This window comes from Neomonachus schauinslandi, chromosome 1 (genome assembly GCF_002201575.2).
Source record: "Neomonachus schauinslandi chromosome 1, ASM220157v2, whole genome shotgun sequence".
Taxonomy (NCBI): Eukaryota; Metazoa; Chordata; class Mammalia; order Carnivora; family Phocidae; genus Neomonachus; species Neomonachus schauinslandi.
Genome location: NC_058403.1, coordinates 10,953,168 through 10,980,535, shown reverse-complemented (window position 1 = coordinate 10,980,535; position 27,368 = coordinate 10,953,168). Strand labels below are relative to the sequence as shown.

At 43.2% G+C, this 27,368-nt stretch overlaps 1 protein-coding gene across 1 annotated transcript; it reads right to left on the bottom strand.

Annotated features, from left to right (window-relative positions):
• Positions 1-1,008: 1,008 nt before the first annotated feature.
• On the bottom strand, positions 1,009-9,740 carry ATP5PO (ATP synthase peripheral stalk subunit OSCP). Its single transcript, XM_021677982.1, has 7 exons — positions 9,652-9,740; positions 8,425-8,475; positions 7,324-7,434; positions 4,954-5,083; positions 4,097-4,209; positions 1,484-1,570; positions 1,009-1,188 (listed from the first exon to the last, which is right to left on the bottom strand). Exons 1-7 carry the CDS (start codon positions 9,685-9,687, stop codon positions 1,075-1,077), a joined length of 642 nt encoding a protein of 213 aa, XP_021533657.1. The 5' UTR covers positions 9,688-9,740; the 3' UTR covers positions 1,009-1,074.
• Positions 9,741-27,368: the final 17,628 nt, after the last annotated feature.

Below are 27,368 nucleotides of genomic sequence, written 5' to 3'. Positions count from 1 at the left end.
GGGCTTCTTTTGCGGAGTGCCCAGCTCTCTCATCTGGCCCTCTGCCCCCAGTGCGATTGAGGGAAGGAATGCCTGTTAGCAGATTAACGGCATACTTCTAGTAGATTCTAGAATGAAGACATCTTTTTGGCCAGAATCTGAAAGCCTTTACAGAAAGCATTAATGCCTTACATTTAATAGACTAATATGTCTTACAGATAAATCACTTTGGGGTCCAAACAAGATACATAGGACTTAAGTACTTGTTAGAATCATCAGATGAGCACAAGCTGGCCCTGTCTCAAGTACCTAACACAGACCCAATCCGCTGGACAGATGCAGGACCTGAGGACACAGCAACAGGTGTTGGTCCATGCTCGGCAGAAGCCAGTAAGAAACATGAAGGAGAGCATGGTGCCCATGTCCTGACCCGCACAGAATCTGGGGGCTCAGAGGACCACTTCCGGTATCTTTGACTGGACATGGGCATGGACAGCGGAAACTCCAGGACAGTAACTGGCCTGGTTTGCTGGTGTCTTAACTCCACCTGCAGTGTCAGCCCCTCCCCAGGTTCTGGGCTCAGAGGCCAAGGACATGAGGTAAGATACCTTAAGAACCTAACAGTGCCTGGCATAAAAGGCCTCAAAAAATGTTAACTGTTTTTTTTGTTGTTGTTAAGATTTTATTTATTCATTTGACAGAGACAGAGCACAAGCCGGGGTGAGAGGCAGAAGAAGAGGGAGAAACAGACTCCCCACCGAGCCAGGAGCCCAATGAGGAGCTTGATCCCAGGACCCTGAGATCACAGCCTGAGCCGAAGGCAGACACTTAACTAACGGAGCCACCCAGGTGCCCCTTAACTGTTTTTCCTAATGACACAAGATTTCATAAATTCCTAAGAATAATCTACACAAACTAAAATCTCCAAACAATGGGCCTTTTAACCTTTCAACTAGGGGGATTCTGAAAAAAAGATATAAAAATAAGGCTCCCTGTATTTCCACTTCAAAAAAGACAGTAGACAGTATGTTCTGTTCAGGAAGCATTTTATTGTTGCTCCAAGTTTAGGAATTTTCACTGACAAAATCAACACTTTCAGAAAACTTCCCGCATGGCCCTGCTGAGCTTCTGAATCTTGGTTTTTGCAGACATATCGGCGTATCTCTCTCCAATACGGACAATCATTCCACCCATGATTGATGGGTCAGTCTAGAAAAGAAAACAGGCTGGAAATGTGAAAAAGCACTGACATTTCTTGATCAAACGGAAAGATGAAAAATGCTCTGAAAAGTCTACATGCTGCACAAATTAAGGTGTTACAATTACGTCTCGAGAAAAGCAGAAGTCAAATTGTGAATGGAATCTGTAATCATTTAAGTCAAAAATGTAAAATTCCTACTATAAGCAATCGGGTATATCACCAGATTTAATGTTTCACTTCCTATAGCCATTCGAGAGTGTCAGACAAGCTGAGGAGACATACGAGACATAATTAAAAACCTACCTTAACTTCCAATTTCAAGACTTGGCCTTTACTTAGGAAGCTCTTCAGGACTGTTTTTAATTCAGTAAGAGTGGCTTCATCTAAAGGCTAAAAGGGGACAAAACCATCCTTTAAATTTAGACAAAGCACAACAGAAATTTTCCACAGTAAAAGAAAGAGAAGAGCATCTCCCTGGCACACACCGGCAAGACCGGCCGGTGAAGCCCGCGGGGAGCCGCTGGGGGGCCCTTGGGAGGCGGCCAGGGCCCCGGCCCACGCCAACCCGGCTGACGCCCGGCAGCACCACCCCCTCCCCGTCCCTGCTGCCCGTTGCCAGCAGTGCAGCTAGATGCAGGGAAGGGGGAAGACCCTGAAGCGAACGATGCCCGCGGACACAGGCCTCTTCTCTGCGCAGCCTGAGGGCCCGGCACGGGGTATGGGTTCCCCGATGGAAAGCTGCAGCTGAACCTGGTCCTAGAACCTTTAGGACCCCCAGTTAGCAGAACTCTGGAGGCGCGCCCCGCCTCTCGGAGCGCCCGGGGGGGCCAGCTCGGGACTCTACTCTGACAGAGCGAGCGTCCGGCTTGCGTTCGCTACTCCCGCCCCCCGCTCTTACTCCTGGTGAGGTGAGGATGAGTCTGGCTGAAGGAGAGGCCTCTCACCTGTCACAAATCCGAGGCGGCCCCCATCCAGGAGTCCAAAAGCTAGCAGAAAAGTGTTGTCTTTGCAAAGATCTAACAATGTCTCTTGTGGGGGGGTGGTGCTGTAAAAATCTATCAGTGTTTTGTTTTTTAAGATTTTATTTACTTGAGAGAGTGCATGTGCGGGGGGGGGGGAGGAGCAGAGGAAGAGGGACAAACAGCCTCCCCACTGAGCGTGGAGCCCGAAGCAGGGGCTTGTACAAGCCTGAGACCATGACCTGAGCCGAAATCAATAGTCGGATGCTTAACTGAGCCACCCAGGAGTCCCAAGTCTATCAGTGTTTAATCAAAACATTATTTGCCAAGCCTCCAAGGTTAGAGAAATTGGAAGTATGTGCACACCTTCCACTGAGATGCATACTAGGTGCTGGGCATTTTACACCCACCATCTCCTGGAATCTAGATGACTCTGGGCAGCTAGCAGTTCTTACTCTCATTTTCCGTATGAGAGAAAGGATGTTCGGAGTGGTTAAGAAACTCACCGAAGGTCCCCCTTGCTCCAATATTCGCAATCAGTCTATTTCCATAGTCTATGCCCTAAGTCATTAATCAAGGAGTAATTTTGTTTTGTTTTGTTTTTAGACAGTGGAAACTTATTTACCCAAGGAGTTTCAACATCAAAAGCATTAGCAACAGCTGGTTCTAAAAAACTTTTACAAAAATATGCACCCTTTTTTTTTTTTTAATTTTATTTATTTATTTGACAGAGAAAGAGACAGCGAGAGAGGGAACACAAACAGGGGGAGTGGCAGAGGGAGAAGCAGGCTTCCCGCTGAGCAGACAGCCCGATATGGGGCTCGATCCCAGGACCCTGGGATCATGACCTGAGCTGAAGACAGACGCTTAACGACTGAGCCACCCAGGTGCCCCAAATATGCACCCTTTAAAAAAAATCATGTCCTTGTAATCTGAGTGACCTGTACCAGGGCTTAGCCACGGGGACGGTGTGACCATGTGCCGGGTGAAGCCTCGTCTGGGCTCCCCTGTCAGGGGGAGCTGCTGTGGTCCCAGTGGGCTCAGACGAAGGCCTGAGCGGCAATGATTCTCGGCCAGTTACGTGCTTCGGTGGCACCAACTATTGAGCCACAAGTGTGCAAATGTTACTATGTGCTAAACTGTCTCTTTGAAATTGTGCTTTTTCGGAGAGTCAGAATATCTATTAAACACCAGAAATATTAATCTAGACGAGGTCAGGTGTCGCGTATTTTCCAAGCCAACCTACCATCCTCTACTGATAATTAAGCCCCACAGGCTGTTTTCCTGCACCGACTCAACTGCAGTAGGAAGGAAACATGTATTTAAGACATCAACAAAATTAATTCTGGGGATGTAAGTGTTGCTTAAGGAACATGCACTTCTGAAAGACAGGCCTATGTTCAAATCCTGATTCCATGTTTTGTCACCTTGGGCAAGCAACTTAATTTCCTTGGGTTTCCTCATCTATAAAACAAGGATAATTCTACCTCACCTAGAACCCTGATATTAAAATAATAAGTTATAAAGTACCTAGCACACAGTAGGTTTCAAAAAACGGTGTCATTATAGCCCACTCCAGCAACGCCAACAAGATCAAAGGGCCTATGTGCCCTACCCTCCCATTCACCACCACAGAAGATGAGACACTCTAGTTCCAGAAGCCTACTTACTAAGGTATTTACAAAATAACTGAAAGCTGTAAAAGGAAAATAACCACTACTTCCTAACATATTCTAACCTAGTATGGTCCTTCTGAGTAGTCACTGGTTAGGGAGGCACTAAGGAGATCCACACTGGCCCTTCCAAAGTGCAACTGTTTAAGACCTGAAGCGAACCTCCTAAGCAACAAGTCACCTTTACCAACTCCTGGATTTCAGCCTGTTTTTTTCTTTTCATTATGCAAAATGTGATGCATGGCATGTCAAAGCAAATCTAGTGGCAACAGGGTGTCACTTACAGATGCAGTGGTCACTGTGCACGGTACTTCTCCACGGTGGACGCTCATCATGGTCGAAAAGGCAGAAATGACTCCAGGGGTATTGTCCAAGCGACCATTCTCAGCAAGCAAATCTGGGAAAGGTAAAGTGTCTTAGTAATATGAAACTCAAAACACGTTATTCATGAGGTATTATATTCACCTCAAAAGCAAACTTAGATTTGTGGCCTTAAAATGCCATATTCAACATCCTTCAAGAATGTGAATAAAGGCGACGCAACTTGTTATTTAAAAAGTATATTCAGCATTTGAAAGAACCAGCACTGAGTCACATCTAAATTAGTAAGGTGGGTGTGGGGGGAGGTCTCACAGGTCTGCAGCAGCAATCTTCATCCAAGCCTGCAATCTGATTCTCCTATTTCTGGTTGGAATCTAACCTCAAATTAACATACATCTGTATTCAAAGATGACAACATGAACACATTTTCTTTGGAGCTCGTATTCTGGTTGACCAAGAGACTTCAAAAGCAAGCCAAATGCACCAAAGAATGCAAATGTCTTCAAGGACCGAGGTACAACCACTGGCTACAAACCATTTTCTTGGTGTGAATCCCACTGGTCTTCTCCACAGACTGAAAGTACTGACTGCAATTGCTTTCTTACATCTTAACATCCTTCAGACAGTGCTCCTCAAACTTTCACGTGCAAACAATTCACTTGGGGAGTTAGTTAAGATGCAGATTCTGATTTAGCAGGCTGGCTAAGTCCTGAGGTGCTTCACTGCCAAAAGGCAGGGGATGCTGATGCTCCTGGTCCATGGACCACATTTTCAGTCACAAGATTTTCAGGGACTTCAGTGGAAAAGATCTAATACTTACTGATCAGGTTGGATGTGATAGGAGAGAACCTCTCTTTTGTGCTCACGTCATTTAGGTTTTTCATTTTCACGGAACGCTTTATATAGGGATTCATAATGGAAGCAGCCATTTTGGGTTCCTTCAAGATTTGCTAAAAGTACCAAAAAATAACTTCTTAAACTCTTTAAAGCATAAATGATCCTAACTGCCACAACATACTTTCTTATGAATCATGTATTCCATTAATTAAATCAGCACTCAAGCACACATGAAGAGAAATTTACAATCAAGTAATTTTCATTGCCTTTGAGAACACACCGTACCTTGATTTTACACAGGATATAATGGTATTTCTTGAAAGAATTTAAAAACACTTTATAAAGTTTCTTAAATTTATATTTGCTTTTCAAGAGAGATTAGAAAAAATTAAACAGCCAAAAGATTCAATGAACTGCATATGTTAATGCATTTAATACGGGTAATACTCTAGATTTTCACATACTACGAGGAGGCCAGTGATCAGTGATGCCAACGCTCACGTGCAGACCTAAAAAGGTGCTCTGACAGCAAAGGAGGCGTCCCTGTCATGCCCTTTCCAGTGGCCTCTCTGTCTCGGACTGATCCTGACGCTGTCCTGCCTCTTACAGAGCCCCGAGAGAGACCTCTGGTGTTTCCAGAGCAGCCTCCGTCAGTCTGGGAGGGAGAGTGGACAAACAGTGTGAGTGCAGCTACCAGGAGAGACACCACGCGTCTCCATTTTATTAATTCATAAATGTCTGTTTTCAGTGACCCAGGGTAGCTTCCGGCATCTTGCTCCCCTTAGTATCAGGCCAGAGTTCAACGATCCAACGGCTGTTTCCATCTGGATACCTTTCAGTTAAACAGCTCCGGTAGCCCCTTGTCCCCGGCTCCTGGCCAGAATTCTGTCTCTAATCCAGGCTGCTTGTCAGGCTAACACTTCAATTTGAGTGACTCCATAGAAACAGTATTTCCCCCTAAAAACTGCGGACTTACACAAATGAAAAGCATTCGGGTGTTAGGGGAATGCGTTTTTCATGTTTCTCATCTTTTCCTGCCGCAGCTCGTGGCATCTGTATAGCGTCACACGTTCCTCTCAGCACCAGAACACTGCTAACACTTTATCGCGTCTTAAGGTAACTGCCTCCTTTCTATGTTCCGTGTCTTAACTGATTTCCAGGTTTTAGTCAAATCCCATTCTAATGACCACAACCCAGGCCTCGCTCTCCACCGTCATCACCACTGTTCAGGTTTACAATGGGCATAAATGACAACTGGCGGGCAGTAATTATCACCTCCCAAATTCCCCGTGTGTGATCCTGCCTTCCCTTGCTACCCTTCTCCCAAGCGTCTCCAACAGTAAGGCCGTTGGCTCTGTGTGGGTCATAATCACACCAACTAAGACCGCAAGCATTATCTGTAGAGATAATTGGACAAAGAGAGGAATAGAGAGCCAACATTACTGCCTGCTAGGACAAAAGTCCGATAAAAAGCTTAAAATGAAAAATGAACAAAATACGTATTATCCTATGTGACTAGCCTGTGAGGGTTTTTTCTTCAATCAGATAAAAAAAAAATCTTTAGAAATAAGTGGATTAAAAATACAAGAACATCTTAAAATATAAAACCAAAAAAAAGCAAAACTCTTTCTGGAGATATATACTAGCCTCTCCTTCTTTAATCCAGAACGTATTGTTGGAGGTGGCAACCACAAAGCAAAAAGAGAAGGGGAAGCAACAAAACGGAGTTAAAATTACAGCAGAGATTCTCCTCTTTAAGTTACACAGTAGGCTTCTGTTAATTCAATTAATTTTCTCTTTTTATGTTGAAAAATGTAAAAATGAACTTTCCCCTGTAAGCTTCATGATCTTTGTCAGTTCTCCAGTATCATTATGGAGCCCATACAGCTTTCCTAATTTTGCTGCTCAGTGTGCTCTGCTTGGGTCATTTTCCCCTCACATCTTGGGAATAAACTAAAAATTGAAACGGAGAAAAGGCTTCATAAATTCCTAGTAAAGCAAGTTATAATACATTCTAAGGACTATTTTGGAAATACCTGAAAACAAACACAGACTTTCAAAGGTGACTTCTATTTCTTCTCTTAGCCCCAAGTCTTGGTTCCTAATATTAATATCCTGATATGTATCCATCTGTACCTATTACACAATAGGTTCAGAATAATGATACCCACTACTATCACTATCAACATGATTACAGAAAACAGGTCTTCTTTTTTTTCTTTCTCTCCTTTGTTTTTTGTAGTCCATTTTCTCTTAGAATATAATATACCTCATTAGGGATACATGGCCAAATAACTAAAGCAAAAAACATATGAAGGAAATTTAGTAAGAAATGAACAGAAAAGCTACTTACTGATACTCTCAACAATTCTTTCTCTACTTGTTCCAGTTTATTCTGTTTAGATGCAGCAGAATAAAGAGCAGTGGCATAGCGACCTTCGATACCATATACCTGAACAGGTGGCTTTAAAAAAAGGATGGGGTAGGGGAGGAAGAGAAAAGGAAAATCACTTAAGACAAGATCATACTGCCAATAGGAGGATTATATTTATATTTAAAAAATGACATCATTTATAGCACAAAACAGTTTAAATATGTCATAAAGAGCAATTCTGAATGGCAATTCTCAAACAAGTCAGGGCTGTTTCCTTGGCCAGGTCACTCCATCTTTAGGCTATCAATTTCTCATCTCAAAACGAGATGCTGAGGAAACAGGGTGTCCCTTTCAGCTCTAACTATATAAATCAGTTACGTTAATTCTGAGATGCGCTTATGCTTCCTTTGAACTCAGTAACCAATCAGTTCCAAGTACTGGAGATTTTAAACACTGACAGAAGGCAGTGTTGCACGTTAGAGCCAAGAAAACAGGTATTTATGAAACATATACAAGTATATATTTATATACTTCATAGTAACATCATAAATTTCCCCTATGGTGCCTCCTCCTCAATGTTCAGTTTAATAGAGCTCTTTAGCAACTTACTGAGTGTCTGATGCTTGAATTATTTTTCACAAAAGACTGTAGACTTTTTTGTACACACTATCATCAACATATGACTACATAAGCTTGACGGTGCTATATGGTCGAAGTGGGAAAGCTTAGGCTCTGAATGAGAAAGATTTAATTCCAGTCCAGCTCTAGGATCAAGCTGAGTAACCTTGGGCAGGTTTTCCCAGAGTCTGTTTCCTTTTTTGTAAACGGGAAGACCAGCTACTTTCCATCACTGTCATGGGGTTTTAAGAAATTCTCACAAAGGTTATGCAGGGGCCTGTTGCACACCAGGCATTCAACTTATCCCATTCTCTACCCCCATGCACACATCACATTTTGGAAACCACAAATCATGCAGAAAGGTTTAGGTAGTACTTATACAAAAGTCTATGCCCTAACTGTATTGCTGTTCGACTCACACACTTTCATCTATTTTAGAATTAATTACAAAAGCTGACATACCCGCACGAGCTTGGAAAACGGCCTGACGACAGTCATACTAAAGCATCGCACCTTTAAAATAATAATAAAACATTTTATATTATTAGTTTCTGAGTTATCTTCACACAGGTTACATGATGCTCTTTATTACCTAGGAGTAAATTTCCCCACTGAGAATCATCCCTAGTTGCCTGGGAAATTTGCTTTCCCACCAACTCCTTCGTTTACTAGGAACAGGGTGAGGCTAGCACACCAGTGTAAGAGAGAAAACTCAAATCTGGCTGAAATACAAGTTTCAAAAAAAAACCAATGCAAGCTTTTTGGCATTTATATTACCACCCGTGAGCAAGGATTTTAATAAAAAGTGGGAAGATTCCAATCATGATGTGCAAGAGATGTATTTTCTCAGACTCCAAATGCTATAGGAAAATAAAGATTAATCCAGAGTACTGCAGCACTCTGATGTGAGCACAGGCCCTGGCTCTGAGAAACGGTATCTTGTCTACCAAGGAACAGAGCTGGAACCCATTGTTTAAAACACCTGCAAGGGCACAGTTCACCTTTAAATAATTTCAGTTCTGTTGTGTACTATACCAACTGGTTGTGGGGATTGAAAGACTTTATTACTTAGAGAAAACTTACCTAAGTTGCAAGGTGTCATAACATGCAAAGCATAGTGCTGATATGTAGTATAAAGAGCACGAATTTTCCTTCCAACTGCATCTTCTGTGTGACTGTGTGGGTTCGAATCTCAGCTCCTACCTACCCCTTACTGGCTGAGCTGCCAAGGACGAGTCATTTAAACTTTTCCATCTCATTTTCTTTATGTGAAATGGGCTTTACAAATAATCCTTAGCATTATTGGTGACCCCTGACAGGTTTGACCACAACGACAAAAGTTAAGTGACTTGGCGGTGGGCCGTGTCCTTTCTTCGTGGTCCAGGGAAGCCCGCCCTGCCCGCCCCCTCCGGGCTCCTCAAGCTACCTGCTTCCCGAGGCTGTGCTCGGGGGACGAGGTCAGGCACCACCCAAGGGCGTCACCCTGCGCCCCCTGCCCCGCGGGCGTCCACAGAGGGGAGGCACGGCCGCCTGAGCCGCTTTGTGTCGCCCCGACTCGCGGGGCCCCACAACGCTGAACGGCGGCCACGCTTCCCCAACTGTGGCCTCACCCGGTGGCCCTTAGCGACCTGGAACGTTTCACCCTAGGAGAGATCCTCTCGCTAGTTTTCAGGACCTCCGTTCTCTCACCTGCCGGGACAGCCCGGACACTGCTGGGACGGCCATCTTCTCCCGGTGGCTGTAGGTCAAACTTGAGTTAGGGGGAGAAACGCAAGGGCGCACGCGTGCGTCAGCGTAGCCGCTCAGCCCGCTGGGAAATGTAGGCGTAGGTCGTCAGGCCGCATGCGCACGGATCGCCGTCAGGCTGGGATTTGTGGTCTTTAGAAGTGGGTGTTACGGGTTGAACCCACTGAGCTAGTGGGCTCGCACAGCGCCCTAAGATGAAATCCTTGAGTTGCTAAATGGTCCTTACTGTAGGATGTTATTGTCCCTAGTTTTTAGATTTCCATTTCGATAAATAGGTGGCATATGGTCAATTTCACATTCATTACTAGCTTTATTAGCATCTTTTACCCCTTCTTTCTATCGCGCCAAAGGGTGTATCAAGCGCAGTTCCTCGCGCTGTATAAAAAGAATCGAACCCTCTGGCTCCAGCTGCGGACTCTTCTTGCCCAATGCCTGGGCCCTGACTACTCCACTACCTCCATACCCCCTCTTCCCTCATCTCACCACTGACTCGTTTGTTTGTGAGGGCATGTGAGATTCTAGTGCCTAAATTCTTTTTTTTTAATTTAATTTTATTATGTTATGTTAATCACCAAGCATTACATCATTAGTTTTCGATGTAGTGTTCCATGATTAATTGCGCACCACACCCAGTGCTCCATTCAATGTGCGCCCTCCCCAATACCCATCACCAGGCTAACCCATCCCCCACCCCCGTCCCCTCTAGAGCCCTCAGTTTGTTTCCCAGAGTCCATAGTGTCTCATGGTTCGTCTCCCCCTCCGATTCCCCCCGCCTTCATTTTTCCCTTCCTGCTGTCTTCTTTTTTCAAACGTATAATGTATTATTTGTTTCAGAGGTACAGGTCTGTGATTCAACAGTCCCACACAATTCACAGCGCTCACCATAGCACATACCCTCCCCAATGTCTATCATCCAGCTACCCCATCCCTCCCACCCCCCACCACTCCAGCAACCCTCAGTTTGTTTCCTAAATTCTTGATTCTGGGTAGGGCAGAGTGATTATCCCAGATTATCTTGGGGTCTGAGCAAGTGTGACATTGAAACTGAAAACCCAACACTAGCCTTGGCCAGTTTCTCTGCATTCATAAAAACAGCCGATTTTCAACCTATTTCACCCTAATGGAGCTTGCTCTTATTTTTCTCTTCTGTATAGGAGAGAACTGGCGAGCAGAGCATGGGTCGGAGTTCCCTGGTTGAAATAAAGGGGTCCTGTGGTCAATTAAAAACCTTTTTCCTGTTCAGATATATTATACGAACACAGTTTAATTCATTAATTTACCCTTTTAGAGTGCAGTTTTCTCATCATTACGAAAAACTTGTAAAAATGCAGAAAAATGCAAGGAACGTAATTGCTGTCTTCTCGATCACTCAGAGACAGCTGTTGTCAATATTTGGGTGTGTTATCTCCCAGCATTTTTTCAGTATTATAACGAGTATTATAATAGTACCTGCCTTATAGATTATTAGGGAAATAAAGAAGTTAAATATATGTAAAGTATTTAAAACAATTGCCTGACGGAGTAACACTCAGTGTTAGTTTTTTTTTTTTTTTAAGATTTTTTTTTTTAATTTAGTCATTTGACAGAGACAGCGAGAGAGGGAACACAAGCCTGGGGAGCGGCAGAGGGAGAGGGAGAAGCAGGCTTCCCGCTGAGCAGGGAGCCGGTTGGGGGGCTCGATTCCAGGACCCTGGGATCATGACCTGAGCCAAAGGCAGATGCTTAAGGGCTGAGCCCCCCAGGCGCCCCCGGTGTTAGTTCTTTATTTTGCATTTGTTTTTGTTACATATATGGATTACAATTCGTATATAATTTAGTTTCTTGCCTTTTCCCTTAATACAAGAAAAAAAAGATACTAAATCAGATATGGTTTGTGAATATTTGCTCACAATATAAGAATATTTCTAAGTTATATAATTTTCATAAGCATGTTATGACTGCAGGATAGCCCATCAAGTGGATATCCTGTATCTTAATTATTCAATGATTTTTGAACATAATTCAGATAGTTCTCAGGTGTTTTTTTTTTTTTCCATTTTAAACAGTACTACATCTCCTGAGTATCTTAAATGCAAACTTTTTTTTTTTATAGTTAGAATGACATCCAAATAGATTTCCAGAAGCCCCACAAGTTGGTGAGAGGGTAGGAGCACTTTAGAAGTTCTCTACCAGGCTACTTTTTCACCATACTTCCTGCTTTTCAAAAGTTTTAACCTATTTACACTTTTACTAGCAGAGCATAAAAACCCATGTTTCACTTCGCTATGCAAACTATTTTCAGAGGCTATTTTCAAATTAGCTCAATGGAAAGTATATTCATTATGCAATGAATATAAATTTTATTGAGTACCTATCATGTGCAGGCAGCTCTCCTATGCCCTGAAGATACAGCAGGGTACAAAACAAAGTGCTTGCCTTTGTAGACCTTACATTCTATGTGAAATCAAACCACAAAACCCATGTTTCCTAATGTGTGGGTGTTATTAGATGTAATACAAATCAAAAGTTCTGGGACCAAATATACTTGGAAAATTCTAGACTTTCTGTTTGTATTGATCATTATAAGTAAACCACAAGGTTGCATAACAGCAGGGAGATGCCCTCTATTTTCTTTGTATTTACTCCCAATGCACTCCAGCCCCTTGGTAATGGCCATAATAATAGTTTGTGATTATTTGGGGTTTAGGGTTTATTTAATGGTTAATTTATTTAATGCATTATTTAATGCGACTATTTGAGTTTTAGGGTTTATTTAAGCCACATATATGGTTTCATTTTTATGTTGAGTCTCAGGACAACTCTAAGATGTAGGTAGTCTGGTACTCCCCCACTTTGTAGGTGTGGAAACTTCTCGGATCCTGTTCAGGTAGCTCATGGAGGAAATGACTGTTCTGGGTCTCAGGATGTATTCTGAACATGGGATTCTGATGTCAGTGTATACTGCTTACATCTTGGTGATTTGGAATAAGGGAGAAACACAGAAGGAGCCCTGAAACCTGATGTCTCTGCATTTAAACCTCCCTTCCACCTGCTCTTGGACTGGTGGGCGTCTGCTGGATTCTCACCACTGGCAAAACACTGCAGTGACAGGCCAGGGTCCCAGATGCAAACCCTGGCGAGCAATCAGCAGTTTCCCAGCTGTGTGACTGCCATTCTTTGTGTTACGCAAGAAAAGAGAATATGGAAAGGAAAAAAATTGTTATTCCATAGAAGAAGGGAAAAGACTTAGCATACTGCTTTTATAGTACGTTCCCTCTGTATAAGCTTGAATTGTTTAAAAATGGTGTGGCCCATAGAGTCAAAGGGACTTGCCCAAGGCTATAGGCCTGGGCCACGGCAGTAGCAAAAGCTAAACGTCAAATCTCAATTTTTTTAATTTTACGCTTTCAGTTCAAAACAAATATTTGTCACCATTTTATCTCCTCTACAAAAGTACCGTATGCTGGCATGGAAAACGGCGGCATGGGGTCATGAGCCTCTCAACTGCATGTTTCAACAAATGAACTGACTTTCCCCTTGACCCAGAAACTCAGAAATCTGAATGAGGGTTAATGTGCAAAATGTTCACTATACTCACTGTTTAAAAAATATTTCAAGTTTTTATTTAAATTTGCATTACTTAACACATAGTGTAATATTAGTTTTAGGAGAATTCAGTGATTCATCAGTTACATACAACACCCTGTGTTGATTACATCACGTGTCCTCCGTAATGCCCATCACCCAGTTACCCCATCTCCCCGACTCCCTCCAGCAACCCTCAGTTTGTTTCCTAGAGTTAAGAGTCTCTTATGGTTTGCTTCCTTCCCTCTCTCTTTTTTCCTTTCCCCTATGTTCATCTATTTTGTTTCACTTTAAAACAGAAAAAAAAAAAAGGAAACACATGTCTTAGCATAAAAGAATGGGTTTAAAAGTGGAACGTTATGCACCCATTACAATGAGGTTTTCAAAAAGCATTTCACGACATAGGAAAATATTTAACGACACTGAGGAAAAAAATTACAAACTACATTTTGTATTTTTCTATTATGAGCATGTGTTACTACTATAATCAGAAAAAAAAAAAAAAGAGATGCCATGATCTTGTCACATACCTATGTGCCCCATAAAGGAGAGATACATCTGTCCTCGTTTCTGGTAACACTCAGCTTCTGACATGACGGGGAATGGCTTGAAGTGGACACGTTCTAAGAAGGACCAGCCTCCAAATTTGGACCAGGGCACTTCCAAGGTTTCTTTCCGAGATTCGCTTCAGGATTGACTCCACCAGCCTCGGGCCATTTTCTTTAGCTTTGCAGAATGCATTCTGAGGCTGGTATCTTCAGGGCAAAGGATGGTAATACCATTTTCCCCACACATTTTGTTACATTGAAAGGACTTGGGAAATATTTGCATTATAAATAATACTATTTTCCCCACACATTTTGTTACATTGAAAGGACTTGGGAAATATTTACATTATAAATAATACTATTTTCCCCACACATTTTGTTACATTGAAAGGACTTAGGAAATATTTGCATTATTCCCAAATATTGGGAAATATTGCAATATTTATCTTGGACTGAATTCTGCATCAGTTTTCTCTTTCCTTCTGTTCTCTTCTCCTGTGAATTTATTTTGAGAACTGTGGACGGATCCCTTGTAGCAGACCAGAGCCACTTACTTTCTCAGGGCCACAGGCTGGCAGGCCCTGTTTTGAACTTCATAGGTAGCCTAGCTTTCCATTTAAACCTAAGAACAGGAAAATGACTTTGGCAGCTTTCTACACAGGTCTATGGCATTTCCCCATTAAAGGGGGTTTTAGGGAGGTCCTGGCATTCAGCAGGAGGCCCCTGGGCTGGGAAAGATCAGGCTCCGAACAAGAAAAGATGTTGAGGAAAATAGACAATGGGATTCCAGGTACTGTGACCATATGACTTTAACTGTTTATCTTTAGGGTTTGGTGCATCTGCTACAGAGGAAAAGAGGAAATAAAACACATTTTAAAAAAAAGGCTTGGTGGCTTTTTTGAATCTTTGGAGAAAGCTGTTTTGGGGGGTCTGCAGCCTTGACTGCCAGGATCTGAAGGCGACAGAGGGAGGACCGGCTCTGGGGGAACCGGCCCCCCATGCTGGGCACCGGCCTCTTCCTTCCCCTTCTCCTCCAGGCCTGTGGGTCCGCCACCTTGAAGCGGTCACCAACTCAGCATTCAAGGTCACTGCTCTGGCTTAGCCTGGGCGGGTTTCCGAAGAGTCATCCTGACACTGGGGGGAGCCATCGCCTCATATTGCAGATGCAGCCTCTGGCCTCAGAATCAGTTTCTTTCTAGAGCTTTCTCTGTTCAAACTTCAGTGTCGGTGCTCACGCAGCAAGCAAGAATCACGGTATTGTGAGGCTGACCAACAAAACAGTCCCCGAGAGATGCTCTCCTGCAGGCTGCGTGTGTTTCGGGGCTCAAGCAGCTACCGTTTCTTGTTCCCACCGCACAACCTCAGTGTGGAAGCCAGTCTTAGAACCCATAGAAGTTCGCCCCTCTAATTAATGTTCCTTCAACTCCTCACCAGGCCCCCTCAGCCCTCACCCTTCCTGCAGCAACAATCAGCTCTCAGGACATACTGGTAAACGAGAAAGCATTGAACACCGTTTACTTAAAAAGAAAAAAAAAAGAGTATATGTATATTTGGTGCAAATAAAAATGTGGGAACAGTAGAGGCTTTGTTGGAGCTTGGTGGGAAACAGGAAATTATATGATTTAAAAAAGGGGAAATTAACCATTTTTTTTTCTTTGCACAATTATTTGGCTGTAGTACAAGCGAAAGTGAAAGTCAGGGCTAGGAATGCACGCGCACTGGAGGGGATGCAGTGGGATTCTGAACCGCCCAGGGGAGAGCTGTGATCTTTCTGGACCCCACAGTGGGATGTACTGCCCAAGAGAGTGTAGATCAAACTTGGTGCCAGAGCGGTCATTTGTTGTTTTTCTCAGTGAAGAAGCACCCAGAGAGGAATGCTTGCTTTGAGGTCCCTGGTAAGTTAGGCTGGGGTTCTGTTTGGGGCCATGCAGTTTAGTGCAAGGAAGATGGAGAAGAACACCAGCGGGCCCAGTGCCCGCAGCCGACCCCACGGGGCTGGGAACTGCACAGGTGAGGGGATTTGAGTATAAAGGAAGCTTTTTCTACCCCTGGGTTTAAAGGCAGCCACAGTTTCTGTAGCAAATGAATTAGTACGACCTTGCAGATGGCCCCTTGACTCAGACGTGGTAAGGGATCCTGAAGATTTTCGTTTTGCTAACTGAGCACCTCCCTGGGGGGAGATGGGGCTGGTGACATATTTCGGTGGATTTTGATCCTGTGCATAGGATTGCGACAGCTGTACAAAAGCACTACTTCTTTTGAGTTTTTAGGCAATAAGGGAGTTGTTAGTGGGCTGGTCTTTGGAGACTAACACCAAATCTGCAGGAAAACCGAGTAGTTCAGACCATCTATATTGTATGGCTTAAAATGGGATAGAGGCCCATCCCTTCATTCATTCATTCACTCAAGCATTAATTCATTTAACAACCATTCACTGTGCTCTGTATCATGACAGATGCTGCAGGGAATGAGGGCAACCAAGATGGATCCCACCTTCAGGGGTGTGTTGCCAATTCCCTTTGAATCAGTTCTTAACTTTTAAAAATCACCTTTGTTATATTTCAGAAGAAACTGGTACGGGTGTTTGTTTAAGAATCAAAAGCGCGAAATTGCACATAATTTTATAAACTCTGGGCTTTCTTTAATCTTTGAGTCTTTAAATTTGTAGGAGTTTCTTCTACATCCGAGCCCCAAAGAGACAGCAAGCTCCTCCTGTCATATCTTGGCAACTAACTGAAGCAATGAAAGGGAAAGAACTGATAAAAATAAATCATTCCAGTTGGCAGAGCATCGCTGTGTGGTTCTCCAAGCGGTTGTTCATCAAAATGAAGTTGGTACCACCTTGGCGGCACTGAATCGCATTGGTCCTCTTGTGACAAGGACAATAGTACTCGCACTTTGCTCCTGTCGTCTGCGACAATGCTGTGCACGCTGGAATCAACAGAGTTTATATAATCCAGGTCTGCTGACATTCTTGAGGCATGGGAATTTTCCTTATTTGTGTTTTAACTCCAAAAGTTTCCTGAGAACATTCTAGAAGTAGACTTTCGTTGGCAGTAGCCATCAATCCTGGCTACTGATTAAAATCAATTGTGGAACTCAGAAAAATACAGATGTCCACTGCAGGCATGAATTAGAATCTACATGTGCATTTTATTTTTCATTACTGAGCTTGAACATTCAATGACTGGAGGGGGAGGAAATAAATCATAGCATATCTATGATGGAATACTATGCTGCCATCTAAAATTATGGTGAGGAAGAATTTCCTGGGTTGAGAAAATATTCATAATGCATTGTTAAGTTAAAACAAAGCAGGCTTAAAGAGGATTGGGTGTATAATAGGATATTTTTGTGAAGCAGTCCTGTGTTTATATGCATCATACAGAAGACCAGAAGGAACTACACAAACATGTTGAGGGTGGTAACCTCTGCGTGGTGATTTTTGTTTGCCTTTTCCTTTGCTTTTCTGTGTCCTCTAAGTTAAGCACCAGTCATATATTGCTTTTACACTGAGAGAAATTCTTTCAATAAATCTTAATGGTTTCCTCTTCAGGAACAACATGATGAAGAGGAGCAAAGAAACTAGATACACATGGCTGCTTCATCTGTCCATCCATGCATCCATCATCCACCCATCATCCATCCATCTATTCATTCATCCATTATCCATCTATCCATCCATCCATTTATCCACCTATTCATTCATCCATTATCCATTCATCCTTCCATGCATTCATCCATCCATCCATCCATCCATTCAATCATCCATTATCCATCCGTTTATTTTTTCATGATTTTTATTTAGTCTTAAAATTTTTTCATTAATTTTATTTTGTCTTTTTTTTTTTCTATTTATTAGGACAAAGATGCCTTAAGCATCTGCTGGGTGCCTGGCATTGATAGTAAGCACTTGGGCTGCAGAGGCAAGTCCAGTGCTGTGGCTCTCATTTACCCTCCAGCACGCCCAAAAGGCTGCGAAGAGCTCCTTCAAATGCAAAGTTCTTCCCCTGAGCCTTCTGGGGGAGTAGTTCTAGATGGGGCCTGGGAATTTCCTATTTTAAACAAGTGTGCCCCACGTGGTTCTGACACAGAGGATCCCATACCAGCCTTTGAGGACCTGTGAGGAATGGGCAATTGGGCTTAAACAGTTTAAAGTCTGAAGCTGATGAGAACTGTCAGAATGCAAAAATCTGGTTTGTTGGTTCCATCAGGGAATTCAACTTAAGTTCCCCCAGGATGTCCCGGGACCCAGACTCCTTATCCGCCCCATCTTATTTTAGAATGCAACAGTTTCAGCGGGATGACAATCAAAATGTACCCAATCAGGTTGCCAGCCTCCTTGAAGGACGTTAGATGTGGCAAACACCTTCCTTCCTTGAGGACAGTCAAGAGAGCAATAGCACAGGTAGTAATAATCCTAATAGCAACCACCATTTATTAAGTGGCGAGGGCATGCCAGCCACGCCTCCAAGCACTGGAGACTCATTTACTCAAAAACCCATGGGTCACCCATAAATACGATCACCCATGGGTCACCCATAAATACGATCACCCCTGTTTTACACAAGAGGAGACTGAGGCTTAGCGAGGTTAATTAACATGTACAAGTTTACGTGGCCAGTCAGTTGGCTTGTTCCCAAGAGTCCATGGGCTCAACTGCTATATTATCCAGCCCCCAACTCTTCAAGTGGCCACTAAGCAACCTCCTGATGTGAAGCTGCCTCCAGGGCTCCAGAATATTGACCCCCCCAGGCAACTTGTGCTAGGTGGCCCCAGCTGAATGTTTCCTGGTGTGAAATTATTATTTAACTTCAACCTTCTAAAACTGTGCCCTTCATGGTTGCAGCTAGTACAAAGTTAAAAACACTTGATAAAATGCATAAAACACAGCCAGCAGCGTATTTCCAAATCATGTTGTAAGCCAGGCAGCATTCGCTTGAAACACATCTTGGGGGCAAAGTAGTTAAGAGAACTTCCACTGAGTCAGTGGACAGGGGCATCTGTTGAGCCAGGACAAGCTGGGGATTGGGGGAGGCCTGGGCCCTGTGGGAACAGCCTGGGGAGGGCTGTGACGAATGCAGGGAAATTTGCTACAGTTTTTACTCGGTAGCCAAACCCAAGATTGAAAGAAGACCTATCTTGTACCCTACTGCCAGACATGTTTTCTTCACTCTTTTTGTTAATAGTATCATGCGTCATTATTATGATTTCAATTTTTTATTTTATTGAGATATAATTCACATACTGTATATTTGCATACCCTTTTAAAATGTACATTTCAGTGGTTATTATCTGCGGGGTGCTACTATTACCCCTGTCTAATTCAAGAACATTTCATCTGGCCAACAAGAAATGCCATGCCCATTAGCAGTTACTCCCCATTCTCTCCTCCCCCCAGCCCCTGGCAAATTGTGATGATTTTTAATGGCTAGATCTTCTCTCGTCTGATTAGATTACAAGAGACCATGGAACTCCTCACTCTTCTTGGCACAAAACACGTGCTTAGTAAGTGTTTTTCCTTGGTGATAAAGCTCTCAAACTCTCTACTCTCTTTCTGATTAGTATGATAACTTTGAAATTATATTAAAGGACCACAAGAAGAAAACATACAGCTGAGTTTTATTTTTTTCCCATTCCCCCAGCGCCCCGCACTTAGGAAGGCCTGAACTCAGAGGTCTCATGTCAATGGGATAAACGTTTTATTGTCTTATTTTTCATTCAGTTTGATTTAGGAGAAGGCAAGGTCATCTTGAGTCTTACATTGTAACACGAATATCGACAGGTCAGTGATATTTCATGTTTTTCCTGCTCCTAAAAATACAGTGAGGAAATTCACAGCCTGGACTGTGGGAAAAGGAGAAGAAATGCTGAAACTTTGAAATGCCTGGGTCTGAATTGGTTGTTTACAGAGTGAAAAGCAGGTCACACATAGGCTGAGATGCTACTTCCGTCATGCCTGGGAATCTACAAACTCAATTCTCTCTCATTGGCAGAACATGAAAGCTAAAGATTATCCCCTAATCCTGTGGCATTTTTTAATCCATGGAATGGGCTTTGCTGCTCAAAAATTTTCACTTAAGGTCACACACTCTTTGGAAATACAATTATTTTGTTTATCCCTGCAGTATCTATGGAAAAAGGTGTCGGAACAAATGTCTACAATAGTTACTGCAGATGAAAATGGTTTTGTCGCTGTCCAGGAGTGACCACCCTCCCTCCGTCCCAAATGTCCACTTCTTTTTAAATTCAAATAGTGGCAGCTCCTGTTACAGCTTTTCCTTTGAAAAACAAGAGCATAACACTAATGCACTGCTGAAAAGTGGAGAAAACCCAGATGTCCATTGATGGATGAACAGATGTGGTTTATCCATACAATGGAATATTATTCAGCCATAAAAAGGAAGTACTGATACACGCTGCCACTTGGATAGACCTTGATAACAGAATGAAAGAAGTGAACGAAGCCAGACACAAAAGGCCAGATTCCATTTATATGAAATGTCCACAAAAAGGCAAATCGACAGAGCCAGAAAGTAGAGTGGTGGTCGCCAAGGGATGGGGGTGGGGTGGGGAGTGACTGCTAATGGACACAGGATTTCTTTTTCGAGGTGATGAAAATGTTCTGGCCTTAGATAATGGTGATGTTTGCATGACTTTGTGAATATGCAAAAAACTGCTAAATTGTCTATTTTAAAAGGGTGAATTTTATGGTATGTAAGTTATATCTCATTAAAAAAATGTAAGAAGAAAATATTTGCTGCACAGCCACCCAAGGAGTTAAAAATAAGAGTAAGAGGGGAACGTTTGGCCTTATTTTGTTGGTGCCTAAGATGACTTAGCAGCTCTGTCTGAGAGGCATCTGCTAGAATAAGACCATTCCTGTCCTCGTCACTGCAACTCTTGCCTGAATCATGGAACTAAAGAATTTGGACAGCTGGGAAGGACCTTAGAGATTCTAATCCATTCTCCCACTTGTCAGGTGAGGGAACTAGTCATAGGCAGTAGAAACGACAGGTTCAAAGTTGCATTGTTAGTGGCTGAACTGGACCTAAAACCTTGTATTCTTTCCACTTAAAGTATATTACAGCTGTTTTCCTCCCTCTCTGCTCAAATACTATTGTACATTCTACAGACCTTAATCTTCCTGAAACACAGATCTTAGGTCACCTCCCTGCTTAAAAAAAAACAAACCCTTCAATGGCTGCCCATTGCCCTCCATCTTCTGTCTGCCACTTGGCTCCCACAGCTCCCTAGATGGACTGTCTGCTGTTCCAATACACAGTGTGCTTTTCAATATCATGCCTTCGTTCAATATCACATTTTGTTACTAAACTTTGTATATTTTTATGTCTTCCTCCACAGCGAAATCCCAAATTTCTTGAAGACTCAGATCATGTTTTGTGCATCTTGACCTCTGAGAACAGGGCACAATGCAGTTCCTTGAACTTGGTAGGGTTCAGGAAATATTTGTAGATCAGTTGATTCCAAATTCAAGACTATAGCGAGTCTTTGCCTGGATAAATCCAAGGCATATCTTAGAGGAGGTCTGCCGACAGGTGACTGTTTTATGCCACATCTCTTTTGTTGGAGAACGAAGACTGCATTTAATTTTTGGAGGTAATCTGGACAAAAAGATTCTAGAAACCTCTCATGAGATGAGATTTAGTTTCAAAAAGGCAAAACACACGGATTTAAAAAAGAACCCAATGTTATTTTTGAAATAACATTTTTATTTGTTACAGAAGTAATTTGTGTTCCTTGTAGAGGATTTAAGAAAATTCTGAGAAAGTTCCAGGAATATAAAGAATCAAATAAAAAGTTCTCATAATCTTAGCCCCTAGGGAATATCTATTGATAATCTTTTATCTGTATAGCCATTTTTCTGCATATGCCATAGATACCTTGTTTACAAAAATGAAACCCCATTCTGCATGCTGTTTGTAACCTGCTTTTAAATTAAATGAAAAATGAAAATGTAATAGTCCTCCATTAAGTGGGAAGAATTTGTTGCTGTCAACTCAGATGATTCATTCTGATGACATGGAGAAAGAACAACTCAATATTTGTTTTGCTTCTTTGCTTTTCTTGGTGCAGGAAAGGGTAAAACAGAGGAGGGACAGTTCCGAGAACTAAGAAGTGAGTGCCTTTCTAGCTACCTTCTCACTTCCCCTCTCTGGGTCTCTGTCTTCCCACCAGTTCTGTGAAGGAACCGTGTCCATGAAGGTCCTTTTCTAGCTCTTGACTTTCATGAGCTTTAAGTGTCTCCCTGTTTGTTCTTTGTCCTTGGGTACTTCAGAGCCCTCTACGTGCTTAGGAGGCAGGGAACGTGACTGTTTTTCCCTTGGTTTATGCCAGCACAGAGCCTGGCAAAGAACTGTCACTCAATAAATATTTATTAATGAATGAATGAATGAGGCAGCCATGAATGATGTCCTTTGTCATGAACATCATTAGACCACATGGTCTGCTTTTGGGAGCACCAAATAGGAATTCTATATTTAGGTTCTCAGAATTGGGATAATAATATAAGTAAGTAACACCACACATTGATTGATTAATGGGAAGTATTTTCCCATCCTCAGGATCCCATTTGGCTCTTTCTGTGGCCCCGGTAGGAAGATGTTACCAGTTCCATTCTGCAGGTAATTGGATGGCCAAGTTCTACTGCTGGCCTCCTAATTCCAGGCCCCTGGTCCCTTCTGCCACACTGCACTGTCTTTCAGGCACACCATTTTCCCTCTGGTTGGAAAAGTTACTGTACAAGCATTCAGGCAAACTTAAGGCAGAAGTTCTCAAACTTTAGTGTCCCTAAGAGTTGTCAAGGTCTTAGCAATCCACATTGAAATAATCATTTTGGGGTGATGTTGATGCAGGTGGTCTGAAGAGCACACTCTGAGGCACACTAGCTTAAAATATTTCAGATTCAGTGTTTTGTCAAGCAGAGAAGGCAGCCATGATAAGGCCATTAAGATCTTCATCAAGCATCGGCTTGCCCAAGCTTTGGTTTCCAAGGTGACTGGGGGATAACAATATAATAGCTCGTGTTCCTTATGGGTTTACTGTGCCAGGAGCTTTTCTAAGTGCTTTACATACATTATCTTCTTTAATTCTCTGAGGAGCCCTGTGGGGTATGCCCTGTTATTGCCTCCATTGTATAAGGAAACTGAGGCTCAGACAAGTACAGCTGGCTTATCTATAATCAGGTGAAATTGACAATGGAATTAACTACTCAAGTCCTAGTACTGCCAGGTTAAGGAAACCTAACTCTCAATTATTTTTATAACAGCTGGAGGAAGCTGGTGAGTGTCATTGACTAATAGGGAAAGTAAGTCATATTTTGGCTTACACATTCATGTCCTTTCCCTTACGTGGATCGCTCTTGGCAGTTGTGAAACTGGAAAACAAAACAAAACAGTGAAACAGATGATAGTCACGTCATGGCCCCTTCTTCCCCTGGGAGCCCTAGAACCAGCCCCTGCCATATTCTGGACCTAATGCTACTTTTACCTCAAAACTGAACTGTTCTCTTGGGGTTAGTTGAACACTAACTATTGACCGGATATTTGATGATGTTAAGGAATTATTGTTTCTTTCTGTTTTTTGTTGTTGTTGTTGGTTGTTGTTGTTTTTTTTTTGTATGATACTGATATTGTGGTAATGTTAACAGTGCTTCTATTTTAGAGCTTTGTATTGAAATATGCACACATGAAATATGAAGAGGTTTTGGATTTGCTTCAAAATAATCTGGTTTGGGGAGGGCGGTAGATGAAACAAGATTGGTTTTAGGATGATAATTGTTGAAGCTGGCTACGAACACATAAGGGCTTATTATATGATTGCCTCTGGTTTTGTATGTTTAAACATTTTCCTAACAAAAGAGTAAAAAGTAATTACCTGTCTCATGTCCCTTTCAGTCTGCAAGTGGACTTAATAAGTTTAGCTGAAGCACTTGAGGTTAATAATGGATTAATACGCGGTTGCTGCAAGAGAGCGTTTACATTTTTAACAAGGATCGGCGATGTCTTAATCCAAAAAAGCAAATGTTTTGGAAATTTCAAGCATTACCCCAGCCTGATGGGGGAAGTATTTTGTATCATCTCAAACTTTCTCCTTCCCTAGTTTACCTGTGTGTAGAATTGGTCCTGATTCCTGACTTTGGGGACACTTTTGGTAATCACTACCTTTTCTTTTTTTTGTTGTTAAGATTTTTATTTATTTATTTGACAGAGAGAGAGAGAGAGAGCAAGCACACATGCAGGGGGAGGGGCAGGCAAAGGGAGAGGGAGAAGCAGGCTCCGCACAGAGCAGGGAGCCCGATTCGGGGCTCAATCCCAGGATCCCGGGATCATGACCTGAGCTGAAGGCAGACATTTAACAGGCTGAGCCACCCAGGCACCCCTATCTTTTCTTTTCTAATAATGCTTTGTAGTGACTTGGCATTTATGACATTCAAAACTTTTCCTAGGCTCTTGTTACTTTCCTGTGAGTAGATAGTGCATATCGTTAAGCATGTGAGCAAATAGGGACTCCAAGAGGTTAACCGTATGTAGTTATTGGACTGGTTAATGAATTCTTTCATTTATCTGTCTCAGCTACAAACAGGCAGCATGCATTGAGCATCTACTATAGATTTGATGTGGGGCCGGGTTGACGTGATACAGAGATACATGAAAGGGTGCCTGACTTTAGGAGCTCACATTTTAGGAGAGAAAACAGTGTGCTAAGTGAATAAGTCTAAGAGGTTGAGGACTTCATGGAGAGGATGAGACTTTACTGGGCCATGCAAAAGAAGCAGAAGTTCATCACACACCCAATTAACGTCAGAATCAGGGAATTCACCAATTAACCCAAACCCAGGGATCTTGCCATCTGCCTGGTCTGACACAATTTCTGTGTTGGTATTGTACTTTTCCTTTTTCATCTGAAATCCCAATTTTCCTTGTTGCTTGTTAACTCCTGCAGGATTTTTCTCAAAGCCTTACAATGGTCCTGTTATCTAAAACCGCACAAATTGAAGCAGACCTCTTTCTTCTTGGGGGATGCAGGGAGGAGCAGGTTGCTGCTGACAGGCAGAACGATGACCAGGGCATCGTCCCTCCTAGGATGTAGCTCAGGGGCGTTTCCATTCCTCCGTGACACAGAAGACTGCATCCTCAGACTCTGATCGCTCTCCAGGCAACTGATGGTGTGGAGAACCTCACTCACATTTACCTGTTCGGGCAACCATTACTCACCTCTTCCCACACACCCCCACGCTTGCACACAAAGCCACAGAGTGACAAAAATTTTTTAAAAAACCTTCCCCCAACCCCATTCTAAAATGTCAAGTGTTTCAGTTTTGAGAAAAAAGAAAGCTGAAGAAAGCATGACTCATGACAGGGCTGACAAACAACTATCTGGAGGTATGCTGGTGAGTCACGCTGTGGAGATCTGCCTTTATGTTGTGGAAAGGGCCCGGGATTGAAGGAGTATCATGGGACCAGCCAGTAAAATTCCACTACTCTCTGAAGCCCATTTGGAGGCAATTTAAAAACCCTGGGCTTTTTCCAGCCCCAACCTGGTAGACGGCTCTGGGTACCCTTAGGTATGTTGATCTATACAGGAAATCAAGAGGAATGATTATTAATAACTGGAACAAAACCATTATTATCTTTCCATGCCCAATGCCATGCTGAACCAGCCCTGCTTGCTTCTGCGAGCCAGCAAGACTGCTGGATTTTCTTGAAGGGTATTGGGTTGCTAGGCAACAGCTCTGGCAGCATCCATCATGCCCAGCAATGTCAGCACCCGAGTGTGGCCTGCAGAGCACACTTGCTCCCCTCCCCTAGCCTCCCCTTTGCAATCCCCCCCACTCCCTGTGAAAACGTTAATTTGCATCTTGGGGACAGGAACGGTGCCAGGTGATTCTGTGTATAAAACACCACAGTGCAGCACATGAAGCACAAATATTGTTTTTGGTTGCAAAACAGGACATGTGACGTAGTTGAAAATACAGACTCATTTGTGTACACACCTCATATAAGGAGTGTGGGCATAATTTAAAAGCCTGCACATCAAATATGGGGTGTGTTCTGCCTTTAAATCATTTTCCCTCTCTGCCCATACAGCATCTTATTTATACCCTGTTCTGTCCATATCTATCTCCCTCCCTTTGTTCTGTGGTCTCCTGGGTGATCCAGTTATTGTTTGTGTGTAGGGCTTTGTGGACAAAAGGGAGCCTCTTTCTAGATGGGAGAGGGCCTGTACTTACTGGTTATGGCCATTTTGCTCTGGAAGTGCCTATTTTCTGGGCAGCGTTTCCACCTGGGCACAGCTCTCTGTGCCTTTTACTTTCTTTCGAGGGGCAGCAGGCTGAGTAAACTGGTAGAGTGTCAGAGGCCGAGTGATGGACAAGAAAGAGTATCTGCTTTGGGGTTGGACAGACCTAGACCCAAATCCTTCCTCCTCCCCAACCAGCTCTGGCATCTTGGCAAGTTACTTTCCCCATTTCTGGAAAGGATGATAATGAAAACGACCTCCCTGGGTTGTTGGGGGAGGGCTGAGTGTGATAATGCAGCAATACGCCTGGCCCACAGTGTTTATGAAATGGCAGATATTACAAGGATTGAGTGAATCACAGATGATTCCCAGTTGGAAGGGCGTTTAAGACGTCATGTGATTCAGTAAGAGATTCTAATTCCCCCAGTTCTTCCAGTGGATAAGTAGGGCAGGCTGCAGCTGGATTGCCAAAGGCTACACCGAGTTGACCCTTGGTGATAGGGTTGGGTTATAAGTTCTCAGACTCCTGGACCCAGTGGTCTTTCTTCTGGGTTCATTATGATACCTATTGCCTTCCTTAAAGTCATCTTGGTGCCTTACAGTGGACTGATGTCCCTCCCTTATAACTTCTTCAGAGCTTACTGGCAGGAACTTCTGACCAACTATAGGATTTGGGTGGTAATCAAAACGTGGAATTTGACTGGAGGCCTGGCGAAGATGAAGGAAGTGCCCCAGGAGCCCAGGAGGATGACTTTACCGACAACTCTATCATGCTTTATGCTACCTCTGCTCTAAAGCTGTGAAGCAAGAACTGTATCTCCTCAGTTATTACCCAAAATGCAACTTTATACATTTAAAGTACCCTCCCTCTCACCCCAAATCTATACCCTTCTCTCTTAGAGAAACCATCTCCCCTGAAGGAAAGCTGAGGCCTTCCTGGTCTATTCCCAGTGCGGGAAGAGCCAAGCAGGCAGCCCTCAGCTTGAGCCCAAGCAAGCCATGTTGGTTCACTCCTTTTTAGGAGCCTGGGAAGAGGAGCAAGGGATCGGTCTAGGTTTATTCTAGGTTAAAGGTGGGGGGAGAAGACCAATGAGCAAAGTAAATTCAAAGGAGACAGACAGGCCAGTGTACTCGGGAAACCCTGGCTACAAGGTGTGGGAGGGATGCATCAGCAGCCAAGAAGAGGGAAGTGAGTGAGGAAGGGCTCTCAGGAGATCCTACCAAGGAGACTCTCTGTCAATCCCTCTCTGACTCCTCTCCCCGCTGAACGGTCCATAGGGGCACCAA